An 18,438-nucleotide genomic window follows, 5' to 3' on the forward strand; every position below is an offset into this window, starting at 1 on the left:
TCTAAGAAAATTTGTTGTAAAAATTATGGTGCTTTCTTCGTCCACTATAATGATTTAAAATAAAATATATATTCACATAAATAAGTCAATATTTGTTGTTTTTTTTGTAAGATATTAAGATTATCATTTTCTGAAAGGTTACACTGTTGTTTTTAAACAACTTATTACAGCAAGGAAACAAAAACAACCAACAACAACTCAAGGTAAAAAAAAATCTTAAGGAGATCTTATACAAGAAATATAAAAAGAAGTAGAAAAGAGGAGAAAGAAGAACTTGTCGGGTAAGAGAGGACACGGTCACACATCATACGGTCGAGAGAGGCAAGGATGACTGATGAAGGTGAGGAGACAGTTGTGAACACACGAGCATTACGCTCTTTCCACAACAGGTAGATGGCTGACTGAAAGTAGAGCTTGATGACTGGAGTAGCATGTGCATCTGCGTTGACGCGAGGTTGATTGATCTAGGCTGCAACAGAGTGTAGATCAGCCGGAGGAGAAATCCAAACTTCAGCAGCAACAGGCTCCCATATCAAGCGAGAGAAAGAGCACTCAAAGAAGAGATGATGGTGAGTCTCTATTTCCAGATTACAAAGGACGCACGTTCCGGAGACATTTAACTCCCAACGCCTCAAGCGATCCTTGGTTGGCAGTCTTCTCCGCAAAGCCAGCCATGCTATAAACGCATTACATGGAATATGTTCCTTGAACCAAATAGTCTTGTGCCAATATTTATTGTTTATAGTGTTTATATTATTTTCTGACATTAGTATCCATATTTTTTGGTAAACTGATCCAAATAGATTAGTTTGTGGAGTTAACCAAACGAGGATTATAGTGTTTACTTTGGAAAAAGTAATAGGTTGAATGATAGATTGTGTGTGTGCCTTTTCACATGGAAATCTGCACATATATTAAAATTGTAAGTTTTGAATCATAGAGAAAATATAGTGTATATAACTGAAGTTGGTCCATTCCGAAACTAAAGATGGCTAAAATTCTTCTTTGTCAAAATGCATAGATGTGAATCTTATATGAATAGAGTTCTCCATTGCTTATAGCAGTCTAATAAACTCCATGTGTAAAGGAGAAAAAATGTTATATAAGTGAAACAAAAATTATGATTTTTTTCTTGTGCCAATAGGCTCTTCGCAATTTGAAGAAGAAAGAACATATTGTGTGAAAATCTTTGGCTCGGTCAAATTTTATCCAGTCGTTTATAAAACTGTTGTTATCTGATTCATGTAATTTTTCAGTGTTGATTTAAAAGCCCAAAAAACCCATCTATACTGACTTTTTGATATTTTTTCTGTGATTTGAATTTTAAAAAAAATAAAATTTTCGATAAGTTATGTAAACTCAGAACAAGTATTTAGTTTTAGAAAGCATTTACATGTTTCAAACTTATAATATATACATATATAATGTTTAAAATCATGCATATAAAACCTGTGTAAAATGTGTCTGAATATGTTTCTCTTCTTTAATGTGTTAATCGTACTATATATAACATTATTTTTAAATTTCAAAAAGTTTATGTCACTTTCACATACAAAAAATCATCAATAAAAAATATAATTCTCCATCTACGACAAGAAAAATGAAAAATTATAAACATATAAATTTAAATTAAGAAAAAACTAACATTGGAAAAACAAGAAGTTAATATAAAAGAAAAAAACCGACAAATAATATTATAAATAAAATAAATTTATAAGATACAATCCGCGCGAAGCGCGGAAAAAATCTCTAGTAGATATAATTTTAATATGGTATCTAATTTTTATAAGCTAAAATATTGAAAAATCGAACCAAGACCAGATCAAATCCCAGATTGAACAACTTTACTTTGAAAATATGATTTTTATATTTTTTTCGTCCACGCAAAGCGTGGGTCTCAACCTAGTTATGGTAATAGTTATTAACACAAATTTAACTTATGTAACAAATAGATTTTCATGTATTGTTATAAAATATCACGTTGAAGATTTTCAGTACCATATTTATTTGTTCACGTTGAAGATTTTCAGTACTAAGACTAAAAATTAATCTATACTAAGACAAATCTAAAAAATAAAATTAATATAGATTATATAATTTTATAATGTTGCAATGATTAGAATTTTATAAAACTGTTCATCAACACTAATACATGTTCATAAGTGTCATAGTTCTAAACTTATAACTGCATTTTTCATTTTTTCACAAATGCTATTCATTCAGTTTTCCAATGCCATATTATTATACACCAAACCACTTGAACTCTCTTTAATGATTCTTAATTATTTATTTTTGTTGCAAATCTCTTTAATGATAATTAGTTGATATTTTTTTGCCATGTCTTTAATTAATGAGACTAATCGATTAATGTTAAAGAAAAGTCTTGCAGCAAAGTTAACAGAGATTTTCATTAATTACAAATAGAATATGTTATGATTATCAAGAAGATGACTTGTTCTTCTTATCCACAGAGTTTGTTGAATATGCTACGCCTTATGTTCTGTAGTCTGTACAACGAAAAAAAAAACATTTTGTTTGTTTGGTGAGAAATTAACAAGAACTTGCACGTTACGTTACAACTAAAAGGAACCAGAATATGTAACATGTGTCTTAAGGCCATGTCGAGAATCGACCTCAAGAGGGTTCTCTGAATATGCAGTTTTTAGTTGTTTAGTTTATATATGGTTAATTCTCTCAAATAGCATTTTTAAGTTTTTGTCATAAAAATAGCTATCAAAAAGAAAAGTGATCTTTTAAAATTTTTAATATTTATTTTTTATTTTTTTTTAAATTTGAAATCATATCCCAAACCACACTCTTTAACTTTAAACCTTAAATCTAGATTAGTTAATCCTAGGGTAAAAACAAATTTTTACTCTTTAATAAAATTTATTTTGGTCACTTTTTTTATCGAACACTATTTTTGTGATAAAAACTTAAAAAATGCTATCGTAGATGGTGAATGAATGTGAAAAATTAATAGTGAAGGTTCATGTGAAAGAGAGTAACCACAACAAGGAAATGGACCTTCATGTAGACAATTACTGACGGAGGCAAAACACGCGTTCCCTCACTTTCCCTCTCTCTCTATCTTTCTCGGGATTAGAGAAACCAAAGTTTCTTCCTTTTTGTATCTGACTCGACGCTTTGACTCAGCCACTCAGGTGAAGAAAACTAGCAACGGGTTGGGTGAGTTCTCATCTCTAAGCAACCAAAGTTGTTAGCTTTCAATCTCCTGCGTCACCATTGAAGCATTTTGACTCGTTTGCTGGCTTGCTTTGAGCATTATGATAAAGTTTCGTTCTTTATCTCTCGCTATGATCAAGTTAGGAACTTTTGTTAGTAGTTTCGTTAATTTATGATAAAGTTTCGTTCTTTATCTCTCTGTGTGTGTTTTATGAAGTAGAGGACGAGTCTTTGAATCGTTTGGTGCTTGCTTCCATGGACATTCACGAGCATGGAGTTCTGGTGGGGAAGGAGAAGAGGCGGCGGATTCAATGCAAACACTGCGGAAAACAAATGTCTGGCTGGTATCGTCTGAGACATCACTTGAGTGGTGTAGGTGGAGACGCAACTCCCTGTGTACAAGTCACATCTTCTGTTAGAGAGATGTTTCGTACTACTACTACTGGTCCTAAGCGTGGGAGAACCGGAGATAGCGAACATGTTTGGTGCTCATATCCAAACTGTTTGGACTTTTCATCCAATGGATTCAGAGAAATCATGATGACTGTGAGTGGCCGTACCATCCCTGATCCTCACGGTTCGATGTTTGGAGAAGTGTTGAAGGAAGTGGAAGATCATGTGGAGAAGGTTAAAGATTCTTGGGGGGTTACGGGTTGTAGTATCTTGCTTGATGCTTGGGTTGATCATAAAGGCCATGATCTGGTTACTTTCGTCGCGGATTCTCCAGCTGGTTCAGTTTATCTGAAGTCCTTTGATGTTTCTGATATAAAACATGACAGCGAGGCTTTGATATCGATAGTAGATGGTCTTGTTGATGAGGTTGGAGTGAGTAATGTGGTTCAGATCGTTGCGTGTTCAGCTTCTGGTTGGGTTGGTGAGTTAGGTGAGGCTTATGTGGGCACCAAGAAGGGAGTCTTCTGGTCTGTGAGTGTGTCTCACTGCTTCGAGCTTATGCTGATGAAGATTGGGGAAATAGATTCACTTGGAGAGATAGTTGAAGCAGTCAATATGATCACAGATTACGTCAACAGCAACCCTTTGGCTTTGAAGCTTGTCAGAGATCAAGATCACAGCCATGGACTACTAGACATGGCTGTACTCTCCTCCGAGTTTGAGTTTTTCATGCCGTACTTAACCGTAGAGAGTATTTTCAGAGCCAGGGACGAGTTGGCAGCGATGTTTGCTTCTTCATCTGATTGGAACAAAGAAGAAGAAGACATAGCGATATCCAACTTGGTGAATGATTCGAGATTATGGGAAACTGTTGAGAGAGTTCTGAAATGCTCGTCTCCTTTGATCCACGGTTTAATCTGGCTCTCTAGTGCTAACAACAATCAGCATGTTGGACATGTCTATGACAATATGGATGTCATTAAGGAGAGTATAGCGAGGGAGTTTGATAACGATGAACTGTGTTACATGCCGTTATGGGATGTGATTGATGATGTCTGGAACAAGCTTCACAGTCCTCTTCATGCTGCTGGATACTTCCTGAACCCGGCTGCTTTCTACTCGACTGGTTTCCATCTTGATACAGAAGTAGCCATCGGTCTTATCTCTTCTCTTGTTCATATTGTAAAAGAACTTGACGTTCAAGTTAAAGTTGCCACTCAGCTTGATGTATACAAAGTTCGTGAAGGCTGCTTTAACGAGACTAGTCAAGCTGATCAGGTTTCTGGACTGTCTCCAGGTGTGTGTAGACACTTGTGTTGTTGAAACTAATCAGTGAGAAAATGGTTATGTTAATTTGTTTCAATGTCTCTTTGCAGCTGAGTGGTGGGCTGAGAAGGCGAGCCAGCACCCGGAACTGCAGAGTTTCGCTATTAAGGTTCTGAGCCAGACATGTGAAGGCGCTTCCAGGTACATGCTGAAGAGAAGAGTAGCAGAGAAGCTGCTGCTCACGAGGGGAATGAGCCGTTGTGAGAAACAGCATCTGGAAGAGTTGGCGTTTGTTCATTACAATCTTCATCTACTGATCTACAGAGCTGCAGAGCCAAACTAAGTGAAGAGCAGTGAAGAGATTGTGCTGCAAGGTATGTTCATTTATGGGACTGGCCTGTTCAGATTAGCCAATGCGCAGATATTAGTTTAGTAGTTTGTACTTTCCTTGAAGTTTATATTTTAAATCAACGCTGGTGAGAATATTGGATAGATATCATGGGATAGAGTAGTTATTGGCTTATCCAAAATTTGTGTTATATGTTAATAAATGAATAAAGTCCCACATCATTAGTTTGAGAAATAATTAACTAACATATAAAAATAGAGCTAATCTAATTATAGATAATTGGTTTTAAGTTAAAAATCCATGATAATCCTAAATTTAACATATTTTTTTTTTGATTTCCTATATCGAAGAAATGGTTAGGTTCTTTCTTGTATCCTTTAAAAAGTATCACACATAACACGGTAGTAGTTGAACCCAATAGAATAAGAGACGCGACCACAGTCTACTATCATATTCTTATTCGAACGATGGCTTGACCAACTCGTCCCTTATTATATTCACTAATTAAAATCAAAGAAACGGTATAAATGAACGAGACACCAAAGATTTTATGAACAAGCTGCAAGGTTGCAATCATATTCCTCCTTTGCGTTATCTCTCCTCAGTCTCCACTCAAATCTTCAAAAATGAAGGTTCGTTTCTTTTTTTTACAATTCTCTGAACAAATTTAAGAAATTTACATTTCAATGGTTTTAAAATTATATATATTACGTGATACGGGTTATATGCTTATACCATCGGCTTCTAAATTAAATTGCAGAAGATAGTTGTATTCCAGTTCACTGTTTTTGATGAAAGCATCAAAGAGAGAGCTAAGGAAATTGCCAGCGAGTTTCCAGGTACACAAACACTAATTCATGTTTATGTTAAATTAATTATGAATTTATGATGGTTGATATTCAATTTACATATAATCTGCTCGGGCTTTAACAAAAAAAATAAGAGTTTGATCTGTGCATCTAAGCGGATATTTTTGTTTTATATATTAATATTCGTTTTACGTGTTTAGTGTTTACTATTTTTAATATTTACTATATATTTAAACATTTATATGACTTTTCAAACATAAAATTTAATAGTTTACATGTTGTAGTTGAATTTATTGTTTCAAACCGTCAATTGTTTTCGTAGATATTTATTTTATTGGATTTTTATTTGTTATAGTGTTAATATATATATATATATATATATATATATGTATATATATATAAATCAAGTTATACATAAGCTAAATAAGTGGAACTATCATATATTTTAGGAATATTATGTAAAACTAATGAAGATTATGATATTTCAAAATCGGAAAAGTGTGATTATTCTGTTGAGGTATTTGAGTACAATTTTGATTTAGTAAAATTTAGATATTTCGTATAATAAATGGTTAGTCATAAAAATTTTGGATTTTGATCAAAAAAATTATTTATCTTATAAAAAAATAAACAATGATTATTTTAACCTCATATATAGAGTAGACATCAAACAAAACCAAAAACACAAATCAATTTAATTGAACTCGTTATTCAAAACTGGACTAAGGCTCATAAATAAATAAATAAATAAATCATATGAAATTAACTTTTAGTCGGGCTAAATCAGCCTAATTCATGACATGGCTCGATTTGTGTAACCAATAATTAATTGTTTTCAATCCATATAGTTTAGTATTATATAGGTAACAGATATGTAATATTCGGTAACTTATCTGACGAAGAATTATGATAATATGAAAAATGGAGAAAACTAATTAATGTTAGGAATAGAAAAAGGAATGAAAGAAATGCTGACAAGAGGATTAGTTATATATTGTACTTCAGAAGATAAGTTATAATTCATCACTTTAGCTCTTATTTTGAATCTAATGTTATGACACAAATCCATCTAACTCTCAAAAAGAAGATGCATCCTTGTAAAAATATTTTTTAATGTAAATAAAATTTTCATTCTCTTCAAAAATTAGGAGTTACTAAGGTGGTAGAGGTTGAAGGAGAAGGTCAGCTAGAGGTGAGGGGAGAATTTAGTACGTTTGAATTGACAAAGGAACTAATGAAGATAGATGAATCTGTTGAGACCATCAAGATTGTACCAGATGGAGTAACGGAGCCAGAAGTCAAGATCCAGCAGCAAGATGAAGGCAAACCACCTACTAACATACAAAACACGTCTAAGTGGCCCAGTGATGTTGCCAGTAGCTCAAATGGGAGAGGAGTGCAAGCATATGAATTTTTGGGGCAGGCAATAGATGTTGCTAAGCTGGCCAAAGATATGGGTGTTGGTGCTGCTAAGCAGGCCAAAGATATGGGTGTTGGTGCTGCTGGTAAGGCAATAGGTTTAGGTATGAATTATTATCGAAATAAAAAAGAAAAAGACGTTAAGGCACAGCTAGAACCTAAGCTGGGAGCAGAACAAAGAAACATTTGGGGACACCTTCCTGAAGCGCAGAAACGAGGTCTCTTTGAAGTGGAGAAACAAAAGAAGATCAGGGATGAGGAAGAGAGGAGGAAGAAACAAGCTGAAGAGATAAAACAAAGGAAGATCAGGGAGGAGAAGATGAGAAAACAAGCTGAAGATATGAAACAAAAGAAGATCAGGGAAGAGGAGATGAGGAAACAAGCTGAACAGATGAAACAAAAGAAGATCAGGGAAGAGAAGATGAGGAAACAAGCTGAAGAGATGAAGCAAAAGAAGATCAGGGAGGAGGAGATGAGGAAACAAGCTGAGGAGATGAAACAAAAGAAGATCAGGGAGGAGAAGATGAAAAAACAGGCTGAAGAGATGAAACAAAAGAAGGAGGAACAAAGGAGGAAACAAGCTGAAGAGATGGAACAAAGGAAGATCAGGCTGGACAAGGAGAAGAGAAAGATGATGGAAAAAGATTTAGCAATTAAGAAAGAAGAGGAAAAACTAAAGATCTGGCAGGAGAAGATGAAGAACTCAGGTGCTTGCATCATCTTGTGAACACACATCTTACTTTCCTCTAGTCTTTTCAGATTTTTATTTTGAGGTGGTGATTGGTTTGAGCTAGAATTTCATCTCATTTTTTCTAAACTAAACAATATTTCTCCTCATTTTTAGTGCTTTTTTTTGTTAATTAACCATAAGATTATCATCTGATGCGCAGGAGGAACGACATGGACAGGAACCACAGGGAGTTTGTGGGGCAACCTATCCACACAAACAAGTGCATGGATGGGACTACAAACCGGAGAAACAAGTGCATCAGCACAAACACAACTACCCGGACGAGCAAGTGCATCAACGCAAAACCAACGTTTAACACAAAGACGAAAAGAGGAATCACGAGGAGTTGACAAAAAAGGGAAGAACCACCAATAAACTATTTATTCTAATTCTAAAGAAGCTCAACAGGGTTTAAGCTTTTCATGATAAAACGTTCCTAGTCCATTTCATCTTTTAAAATAAAATTTGTGTCCTTCTTTGCTATATGATATTTATCAAATTTGGCTTTCTATTGTTTTTGTTTGCCTTAAGACTTGATCTTCCAAGTTTGTGGTGGTTGAGTGATATCTTCTTTTTTTTTTTTGGTAAAAGTAAATGTCAAAAGCTTGTGAAAGGATCTTCGAATACTGACTCAAATAACTTAAAGGTTAAATAAAAATAATGATCTACACCACACACATCTTATTAACACAACAATTGTTTCATACAAACATCAGTAGGGCTGTAAAAAGTCTGTAAAAAGTCTAACCGTCTACATAAGAACCAAGAGCCAACAGTGTACATTTTTCAAATAAAATATATGAGATGAAAAAAATGTCTTTGCATGAATATGTAATGTTCTTGGAAATGTTATTGTTGCAAGACTTTACAAATGTATTGCCCCAGTATTTAGATGGATATCAGGAGAATTTATTAGCTAATAGGCTTTTGCCAAAAATGGTACATAGTTATACAACAAAACGAAGGGACCAAAATAGTTAAGACCCCAAGAATTCAATAGGATTAAAAAAGAAGCACCAAAATTTGAATCAAAAATCACAAATTACATTATATGCACATTCGTCTATACCTTAAGAATACATGTAAATAAAACATCTATGTACCTCCTTGCTGGAGCCCCTGAATTAGTAGTAGCTGTTGAAGAATCTCCTTTGCTCTTGACCTCCTAAACTGGCTTGCACATTTGCGTCCTTCCATCTAAGCATGAGATGTCTATGTTGATCAGTCAGAAGTTGAGGTTGATGCGTCAGCAGCTCTCTGCCGCACCATCTCCTTCACAGCAGCTCTGCGTCTTGAATCTGCCTGTTGTTGCTTTCTACTATCATGAGCTCTCAAGTCTCTGTCAAACCCCACAATGTCAGATCATTAGATCACATATAAAACATCACACTTCTTGAACAAAGTAGTTCACATCACGTACCTGCATTTGGGTACTCTACATTGAGAATCTCTGCAGTTTCTGGCGTGCATTCGGAAGATGGCCCACATTTTCTTACAATGAATACAGCCTTTGCCTTTGGTCTTACATACAAGGCCATGCCTGACCAGAAGCTTAATCGCGCGACACCTTGGATACTGGCACTGTGTGGTGCAGCATGCCAACATGTGTAGAAGCAGTTCTCTTAACTGCAGTACCAGCAAGCAAAACTTGTATTAACAAATAAGCAAAACAAGAAGCGAAGTGAAGTTTGAAAGAGAGAATAAAGATACCAATGCAGTCTGATTAGTTTTTGTGTTGGGGACAACTGAATCAGTAGCAGCTGGACGGCTAATAAGGCTGTGTGGATGGTTAATGCCCTTTGAGTAGCAAACACTGCAAACTTCATAGTCAGGACAGACTTCGCAGCGCCAACCTTGAGCAGGTTCAAGCTCTTGCTGGCAGATGGCGCATGCGGTTGCAAACGCAGGGACGGTTGGGTTGTGGAGATGATAGAGAATCATCATGGAAGAGTGTTTTGCCCGCCTCAGTGTATCGTATTGATAGTGGTTTCCTTGGCAGAGACTTAGGAAAGCTTGCCTTGTATCAAAGAACTCGCTCTCAAGAATGTCATCACTGTCTTTAATTTCAGTAGGAACGTCTTCAATGGCAATCTGCAGAGAGAGAGAGGGAGACCAGAACCTTGTCATGTTCTAAACCGACCATGAAGAGAAACCAAATTTGTCAAAGCTTCTACAAACTTACGGGATATAGTGCATGCTTCTCCCTCTGATTGACAGGATGTTTCTCCTTGTCGACACGGTTCTTTTCCACTTCATGACACCTGTTGTAAGAGAAAGCTCATGAGAGGCAGCCAAAAGAAATTGATATGTGACTATGGTTAGTTAGATAGATTAAGAGTTTTTACATTAAGAGTTTTGGTGATTTTTCCATTTAATTTTTTAGTTTTGAATGGTCCAACGTGTACTTCTCCAGCAGTACTTGTCATTAAATTAAATGGAAGTAAGCTTTTTGGTTCATGTATATATCTTAGAATGGTCCAACGTATACTCTCTCCAGCATTTTAGTAATAAAAGTTATTTGGCTACAAAATTTTAGAGATTTGAAATTGATATAATTAAATATAGTTTCAAATAAATAAATAGTGAGAGGTGTGTTGATATGTAGAACTTACTTGTCACAAATCTGAAAGTTCTTACACTGGTTGCACACCCATCGATATCCAGATACCATGAGAGTGCAACAATGCTTGCAACAATGTTGCAAATGCACCATGATGAAATCTTCCTTCATTGGGAGGATGATCTCACCCAGCTACAGAGAAGAAAGAGCAAAATGAATAATATTATCTCTTTCTTCAACAAAAGCATAACAGACAGAACTTAAACTTACTTTATGCATTAGCAGGAGATCCTTTGAGGCATTAACAGAAAGATCCAGCTGGCCTACTGCTTTTAGAGCCCTTTTGGATATGACCTTTTTGGACATTACTTTTCTATTTGACTTCTTGCCATCTTCTTCTTGACTCATTTGATCTATCAAATCCTCAGCAGCGCCTGGCCAGTAGTCCCCATCAAAGTATGGCAACCTTGCTGCTGTTACCTTAGCTCTACATTCACCAGACTGGACGAAGAAATGATCATAGAAGTTTGTACATTCAACGACCACTTTCTCCTTGGAAGCTTTCCTCAGCATTGCTAAATACCTGGAAAAAAAAATGAGTATTATTACATTATTACACATCATGATGAAATTTCTCTCTTGCAATGTGAAAATATCATTTCCATACCATTCCCTTAGTTTGTCAGTCTTTGGCGTTTTCTGAATTTCAGGATGACAGTATAGAATGTAATCTTCACCCTTAAGAGGAGGGCATGCCCATATATAGCAGCTTGAGAACCCACGTTTCTTACAGTAATCAAGATAACCAATCTGCAAATCCGAAAAAGGCCACTGGTGATAAGACAGCAACACAGGAGCCTGTAAGCAACTGAGATCGGAAGAAAGATAGCTTACCAGAATCTCATGGTATACAAAAGTACGGAGGGCCTCTCCAGACACAGTTCTAACGTCAGGTCTGAAGTACTTAACCGAGTCCAGATAAGAAAGGTATACTCGCCGCTGATTGGGAGACGCGGAATCAGTTCCAAACTCCTGGACGTACATGCCGAATAAGCAAACTTCAACACCTTCAATCTTCTGAAACAACAAAATGGCCTGAAAAAATGAAATATACATATTAGTTTGCTGATAGTCAAGACCAGTCAAGACTCAAGAGGCATCATTAGAAAATCAGAAAACAAATGAGAAGCAAGAAGCTGTACCTTGGACTTATAAGGGAACTCTGATGAGTAATTCTCTTCTCGGAAAATGTCAAGGAAGCGTGGCTTTACTTCTAACATTTTGTCGATAGATGCAACAACTCTGATAACAAGTGAGTCAGCTCCCGGGACCTGGTACATAAATTAAAAGAAATAAACTACATTGTTATCATCCTAAACTTTAGCTATATAAGGAAAGAGCATTATAAGAAATAAACATATACACTAAGTGGATTTTCTTAACATTGGTGATAATTGGTAAGTGCTGTAGAATCTTTCTGCAACCAAAATATTTTCTAAAGAAAAAATCTCTTCCGATCATGATTTAGAAAGATTTTTTCAAGCTACAGATTTTTCTTTCTTTTCTTTTTTGGCTTTAGAAAGAAAAATACCTAGAGCACTTATGCTTTGGCTTTACAAAATTTACAAGTAAATAATTATATCTCATCAAACTTACAACCAAAAATCTACAGCAAAAAAAAAATCTACAGCAAAAACAAATCTACAGCATTAATTCTACAGCAAAATATATAAAGATACAGCTTGTTCCAATCACTTCATTAGCGGCCTTAAAGTGCTATTTTTTTGTATCTTTCTGTAAGCCCTACATTTATTGACATCTTTCCTAAACCCTAGCTATATAAGGAAAGATATGTCTCTCTATAAATCAACATCATATGGTTGAATGTAAGTAGAAAACACAAGCGAGCAGCCAAGGGAAAGGTTTATAAAATTACCTCATCGTAGCTTTTTCCTTGAAGCCTAGCCCTCTCCTGTCTTTCCTGCTTCAGTTTCTTGAACAACCGCTGTTCCAAATGGTTGCTAAGAGTACTAGCTGGCAAACTTTTCGCCCCCAAGATAACACTTGGTGATACAGGCTTCCTTTCTCCTCGTTCCACCTCTTGTATATAGCAATTAGGGCAAGTGTACTCGGCTTGCCCATGGTTCCTACGGCCGTTGAACAAAGCACAGATCTGATGCTGCCACGCTTGACATTTATCACATTGCACCCACTGCACATAAGAAGGATAATAAGTGAAGCAGCTAGATATAACTGCAGAACATCAGGTGAAAGAAGAGAAGGCGTACCGGTTCTTCAACCTCCTCATCGTTTTTCTTTTTCTCAAACCTTGACTTGGGAACAGGAGTTCCATCGACAGAGACAGTGTTCGTACGCGCTTCATTGTAGCAAGGGATGCATACATAGTGGCGTGACTCACCTGACACAACGGTGTAGTGCATAGCATTTCTCTTGATGCGTGCACCACAAGGTGTGCAATAAATAGGCGTTGGCTCAAATGCAAGCCTCTCAACAGCACATAACTGGCAAGAGTTTTCAGACATGGTGAGTCCCATTGCTTTGTTCTTTTCCGCCTTGGTTTTACTCTGCAATAAAATTACAAAGAAAGAAAAAACTAACGTTACCCCACTGTAAGAAAGGTATGCAGAAAGAGATAGAAAGATTCAGACAAAAGCATATAGAGACCCAAAGAAGGAACTTGTCAGCTTACCTGGCCTACCCACTGACGAAGACCGCGGATATGCTCCTCTACTTGCTCTGGAGTGAAGAGCTCAATCAATGAGACTCCCTTGATCTTTGACTTTCCGCTACTAGACGCAGCTAAAACGTCTGCAGACTGTTCCACTTTCTCTTCTTTGGGTGCTGCGCTTACTTCTTTCATACATTTTGATTTTTCTTGCTTTGGTACACAAACAGTTTCACCATCCAATGAAGAGTCTCCACCACGTCCTCCCACAGGCTTCTCCATCTCACGGGAAACTGGAAGCCTTCTCCTCAAAGGATCAGAACTCTCTGCATTCATAGCCACATCTGATCTGGAAACATCACTTTGTTGACTATATTTCTCTTGCAAACCCTTTGACAAATGAGTTTTACCCATACCAACAGACTTTTTGTGTGGTTCAGGGTAAGCAAACTGGGAGGGTTTCTCTACTTTCAGACGCTTTGGAGATGGTTGCAGATCATCATCAACAACAACAGAAGGAGCTTCAGAGTCTCTTTCATTAGCAACACGCATTGACTCAAAGGCTTCCTTGCGTCTGTGCTCAGCTTTCCTTAGGAGGGCAAGCTTTTCCTTTTGTTTCTTCTTGAAGTTCTTGACATAAACACAGACCGGGCATGCTTCATCCTCGCAGTGATTATTATGATGAATCAGTTTTCGGGTTTGATGACAGTACTGATATGCACAAGCAGGGGCCTTGCAGTAATCAATATGGTTCAATAGCGTTTTGGCTGTGAAACAGTACTTGCTTTCACAGTTACCTTCCGCTGCGTTGCATTTGCGAACATGTAGCAGGAACAAAAGCCACCTCCTCTGATTTATATAACTTGGATCACTATCTCCGTTCACCTGTTTGCTCATCAAGGTGTTGCTTCCTTCTGGAAGATGTGGAGCCTCCAGGTTGCTTCTAGGAACAATAATTTGAGTAGTTTCATGCTTAATAGGTAATATTTGACTTGAGTTTACCCCAAACTGTTCTCTCTCTCCATTAAAATCTTTTGATACTTGTGTCAAGTTCTGAGAAGGTGAATGCCACTGTCCCATACTTGATACTTGCTGCACTCCACCGGAGATGTTATTCACATCTTTCCATTGTGGTATCTGATGAGTTTCTTGTTGGAAAGATGAAGAAATATTTAGCTGGCTACTACTCTGAGCACCAACATAGTCTTCTTTAACAGCGTTCTGTGTGTACTGCTGTTGAGGCTTGGATGGTTCTACTTGATTTACAGCCTGCATCTGAAAAGCTTCATTAGAGTAGTCCGCTCGAGGCTCATGCTTAACTTGACTAAGAATGTTTGAAGCTCGCTGAGGCTGACGATAAGCATCATTGTTCAGTAACTGCTCTTGTTGCTGGTATTGACCATGATGAGCTGGCTGGTTGAATTGATTGTCTAATGGTTGATGACTCACCTGAGCCAGATTCCCATTCTCAAACTGTTGAGGTAGTTGATGCTTTATCAATGGAGTCTTGTCCACTGCTTGAAGGGTCGTCTGATTACTACCAAAGGAAACATCAACTCTCCTCATAGGGTTCAGACTCATTGTATTCATATCCACAGAAGCTTCCACTGAGCCTGATGAACCATAGAGATTCCCTGACCCAAAAGTACCAGAATTGCTCATTGAGTATCCTTCACATTAAAAAAAAAAACAACTTACAATGAGTCACATACTCGTTAAGGGAGACTATCAAGAGAGCATAGAGATTCAAATAGCAAAAGGAAAATTAGAGAGATTTACTGTGAACATGTGACACCTGCTGCAACTGATCGACAGGCTGCTGCAAAGGTTGGGATGAAGTTGAAAAATTCGTGGAGCTAAGGACCCCTTGAGAGCCCATATGCCCATTAGCAGCAAGGTGTACACTGTTCCCACTCATCCCTACGCCAGCGTTCTGAGGAATGTTGATCATCCCAGACGCATTCTGGTGCATGTTTGACCTGAAACCACCTCCCAGCTGCTGATCAAGGCTGTATTGCTGCTGCATACGGTCATCTGAACCAGTAGGACGTTGCCTCAGAAGCTGAGATTGGTTTACAAACTCAGACCCAACAGCTGGAAGCTTGCCACCGTCTCTAGAAGTTTCTCCATTTCGATGAGACTGGTATAGATCAGCGTTAGTACTGTTGTTAAATCCAGGAGTAGGCATCATCTGGCCAGTGTTAGCAGGTAATTGCTGGCGACCATTAATCATTTGAGGACCTGTAAGTACAAAAGAATCAGTAGAGACTCTTTGGATGGTCAAGCTAACATGTATAGAGTAGAAATATTACCTCCATTGATGCGATTAGTTGGCAACACCCTTCCGGTTTCGGCTGCTGCATCTGCTAAGTTATTATTACTGTTAAAGGTGCTAGTGTTCACCATAGGGGTGGTAGTATGAGTTTGACCCCATCCATGTGAAACCCCAGGTGTTTGAGTCATCATGCCGGCCGAGCTTGAAGGATTAGGACGCTGCTGACCACCAAACATTTGATGCAGAATAGATTTTATCCGAACCTCAAAACTTTGGAAATCTAAGTACTCCTCCTGCGAAAAAAGAAAGAAATAATCATCAAGATTCAAGAATAGTGACAACATGTTCTTTGAGAGATTCCATTTCTGGAAGTACTAATAGCGACTACTTAGGAATATTTAATGAATTGTAACAATGAGAAGATAAAAAAAAAGGAAGAACCTTTGACGTGGCCGTTTTTAACATTGCATTCTCTAACCGCTTTGCAACCTCAAATAACTTTGCCTTGGAGGCATCATCAGTCTTTGTAGGCTGCCTCTGCTGTAACCAACCGAAGCTGGAAAGAATAAACTCAAGTAAATAAGGGTTTTTTTTTTTTTACAAAAAATAAGATCTTGTTGTTATTACAGTTGCATTACCAAACTAAACCTAATAAAGAAACCAGGTATCAAAAAAATCGATAAATAAAAAAAAAGTAAATTGCGTAAGCAGGTTTCTATTAGAAATGTTCAAACAGACGCTGCACAAAACAGTAAACTAGAGTTAATACAGCACAAGCAAGAGACACGACCAACACAGCATATGAAAGTTAAAAAAAGATAACAAAGAAACATTCTTACATCTTATTCAGCATCTCCTGCCGTACCCTGAGACCATCTTGTTGTACACCATTAGGCTGAGACGAAACACCAGGAGCAGAAACCGCAACAGGATTCTGCATTTGTCCCAGCTGAGGAACATTCCTGTTCTGTCCCTGAGCCATTCTCAAACGCTTGTACAATCTATGGAGAATGCAGAACCGAAGAAGCCCTCTGCCTCGCCAAAACAAACCCGATCATCACCACAACAATGAACAACAATCTACAAATTTTAAATAAAAAAAAACATGATTGAGCTAGCTCACATGTAGTAAACAAACAATCTCAGATACCACCCACCTCGTGAATTACGCCTTAAAAAGGAAAGACTTTTAATTATAAAAGATTATCAATTAAACGATTAAGGTAACCCTAGCTCGAGATCAATCAAATTGAATAAAAAGATTAAAAAAAAAACCTAAACCTGAATTAATTGGGGGAAATCAACGATTCCAATCCGAGAAGGCAATTCGGGGGAAGACGACGGAGATGGAAGGTCGCCGCCGGAGAATCGATGCACAATTTAATGGAGAGAAAGAGAAAAAAAACGGCGGATGAGGAAAGAAAGGACGACGGAGAAGAATGGTCGGTGGGGCGTAGGATAATGACGGAGTTAATAAATATCCATTTTTGGACATAAAAGTCAATATTTTTTATTACCAAGCTAGTAGATTTAATTCGTGTTTTGGGGTAAGATAACAGAAATAATGATTCTACGGACAGAACACAAAAACGTGAGTTTATTACTTACCCAATCAACGTTTGCAGATGAGCCCCAGACTTTGTTGTCATCTAGTATAAAGTCAATTAATAAAGTTCCGAAAGCCACGTGGAAATTGCTTATTATGGTATTGGTTGGTTTCCTTCGAGGGGGAAATTACCGAGGATATTCCAATTCTATTAGAGAATGATAAGGCTAATATAGTAATTTGGTTGTTCGTTTGAAGACTACCTGCCGTTTTTTGGACTCTGTAATGGGACGCAGTTGCATCGTTGAAACAGTAAATGCAACCAGTAGATCAGTAGATGTTGACACTGTTCGTTTACCTATCACGCAACCTGCAACATGCTATCGGCGTCTGGTTGCAGGTCACAAGTTGCTGTTCGTTTTGCTGTCGTATAACCTGTGACATGCGATTGGTTGAAAGTCGCAAGTCGCAGGTTATTGTTCGTTTTGATGTTGCGCGACCAGTAGTATTTTCCGATCCAAGTCATCTGAAAAAACAGTGACTAAAAATCAATAAAATTTGTATCGTACAACTGGTCGCAGATCGCCTGACACGTAAACAAACATAATTTTAGTCGCAGGTCGCAAGTTTAGTCGTAGATCGCGGTCGCGCGATATGTACAAACGTAATTTTAGTCGCATGTCGCATATCAGCAGGTCGCACAACACACTTAAACAAACAGGCCGTTCTTGTTAATAGTTTGTTTCTTCAGATTTCTATATGTGTACAGGGGCGGACGGAAGGTATACGTAACGGGGTCACGTGCCCCCGACTGTTTTTTTTATTTTCCCTAAATAATTCAGCTCAATCTAAAAAAAAATCTTTGTTTTGGTATCAAAAAATGAAAAATGCCCCCAACTAGATCAAGTTTTTATCTTGTGCCCCCAACTGAAACACTTTCTAGATCCGCCCCTGTATGTGTATACGAATACCGTAAGGTTTTAAATGTTTTAATTACCTATTCAGTTTTGTTAATATGATATTATTGTCAAATCCATAATGATAGAACTGTTTGCACAAAGAAGGGTGAATAAATGTTTCCACTGATGAATAATGTGATTTTATGTACATATTGATAGATTTCTGGTAGTGATTAATGGTTCCAAGCATCGTGGCGTGGGATGCCACATACCAGTTTCGGTTAATTGGCTCTCTGAGCTTCCTTTTCCATAACTATGTG

At 37.2% G+C, this 18,438-nt stretch overlaps 3 protein-coding genes across 7 annotated transcripts; 2 read left to right on the forward strand and 1 right to left on the reverse strand.

Annotated features, from left to right (window-relative positions):
- Positions 1-1,893: 1,893 nt before the first annotated feature.
- On the forward strand, positions 1,894-6,983 carry LOC103849730. 2 transcript variants are annotated; one of them, XM_033280424.1, is made up of 3 exons: positions 1,894-3,189; positions 3,404-4,876; positions 4,956-6,983. In XM_033280424.1, the coding sequence occupies exons 2-3, from the start codon at positions 3,442-3,444 to the stop codon at positions 5,186-5,188; spliced, it is 1,668 nt and encodes a 555-aa protein (XP_033136315.1). In that variant the 5' UTR covers positions 1,894-3,189; positions 3,404-3,441; the 3' UTR covers positions 5,189-6,983. The 2 variants fall into 2 exon arrangements, with proteins under 2 accessions (XP_033136315.1, XP_009124697.1); XM_009126449.3 differs by having other exon boundaries at positions 1,898-3,189; positions 3,407-4,876.
- Positions 5,645-9,410, forward strand: LOC103849729 (cancer-related regulator of actin dynamics homolog). The gene is made up of 4 exons (XM_009126447.3): positions 5,645-5,826; positions 5,955-6,033; positions 7,152-8,129; positions 8,313-9,410. The coding sequence occupies exons 1-4, from the start codon at positions 5,821-5,823 to the stop codon at positions 8,525-8,527; spliced, it is 1,278 nt and encodes a 425-aa protein (XP_009124695.1). The 5' UTR covers positions 5,645-5,820; the 3' UTR covers positions 8,528-9,410.
- On the reverse strand, positions 9,040-17,746 carry LOC103849727 (histone acetyltransferase HAC5). 4 transcript variants are annotated; one of them, XM_033280387.1, is made up of 18 exons: positions 16,955-17,742; positions 16,797-16,844; positions 16,513-16,704; positions 16,115-16,229; positions 15,711-15,966; positions 15,178-15,639; positions 13,423-15,068; positions 13,001-13,297; positions 12,649-12,924; positions 11,915-12,043; positions 11,607-11,807; positions 11,380-11,522; positions 10,983-11,295; positions 10,765-10,904; positions 10,335-10,413; positions 9,863-10,243; positions 9,573-9,778; positions 9,164-9,491 (listed from the first exon to the last, which is right to left on the reverse strand). In XM_033280387.1, the coding sequence occupies exons 3-18, from the start codon at positions 16,653-16,655 to the stop codon at positions 9,374-9,376; spliced, it is 4,905 nt and encodes a 1,634-aa protein (XP_033136278.1). In that variant the 5' UTR covers positions 16,656-16,704; positions 16,797-16,844; positions 16,955-17,742; the 3' UTR covers positions 9,164-9,373. The 4 variants fall into 4 exon arrangements, with proteins under 4 accessions (XP_009124693.2, XP_033136278.1, XP_033136286.1 ...); XM_009126445.3 differs by lacking the exon at positions 16,797-16,844 and having other exon boundaries at positions 9,040-9,491; positions 16,513-16,753; positions 16,955-17,738; XM_033280395.1 differs by lacking the exon at positions 16,797-16,844 and having other exon boundaries at positions 15,178-15,636; positions 16,513-16,753; positions 16,955-17,746.
- Positions 17,747-18,438: the final 692 nt, after the last annotated feature.

The sequence above is a fragment of the Brassica rapa genome, chromosome A01 (assembly GCF_000309985.2).
Source record: "Brassica rapa cultivar Chiifu-401-42 chromosome A01, CAAS_Brap_v3.01, whole genome shotgun sequence".
NCBI classification, from domain to species: domain Eukaryota; kingdom Viridiplantae; phylum Streptophyta; class Magnoliopsida; order Brassicales; family Brassicaceae; genus Brassica; species Brassica rapa.

Excerpts from the sequence above, each read along its gene's own strand:
- LOC103849730 (XM_033280424.1), top strand. The coding sequence starts at position 3,442 with ATGGACATTCACGAGCATGGAGTTCTGGTGGGGAAGGAGAAGAGGCGG. Across the intron at positions 4,877-4,955 it reads GGTTTCTGGACTGTCTCCAG|CTGAGTGGTGGGCTGAGAAG; the intron begins GTGTGTGTAGAC and ends GTCTCTTTGCAG.
- LOC103849729 (XM_009126447.3), top strand. Across the intron at positions 6,034-7,151 it reads AATTGCCAGCGAGTTTCCAG|GAGTTACTAAGGTGGTAGAG; the intron begins GTACACAAACAC and ends TTCAAAAATTAG. Across the intron at positions 8,130-8,312 it reads GGAGAAGATGAAGAACTCAG|GAGGAACGACATGGACAGGA; the intron begins GTGCTTGCATCA and ends TCTGATGCGCAG.
- LOC103849727 (XM_009126445.3), bottom strand. The coding sequence starts at position 16,655 with ATGGCTCAGGGACAGAACAGGAATGTTCCTCAGCTGGGACAAATGCAG. Across the intron at positions 16,230-16,512 it reads CAGGAGATGCTGAATAAGAT|CTTCGGTTGGTTACAGCAGA; the intron begins GTAAGAATGTTT and ends TATTCTTTCCAG. Across the intron at positions 10,905-10,982 it reads ATCTCCTGCTAATGCATAAA|CTGGGTGAGATCATCCTCCC; the intron begins GTAAGTTTAAGT and ends TCTTCTCTGTAG.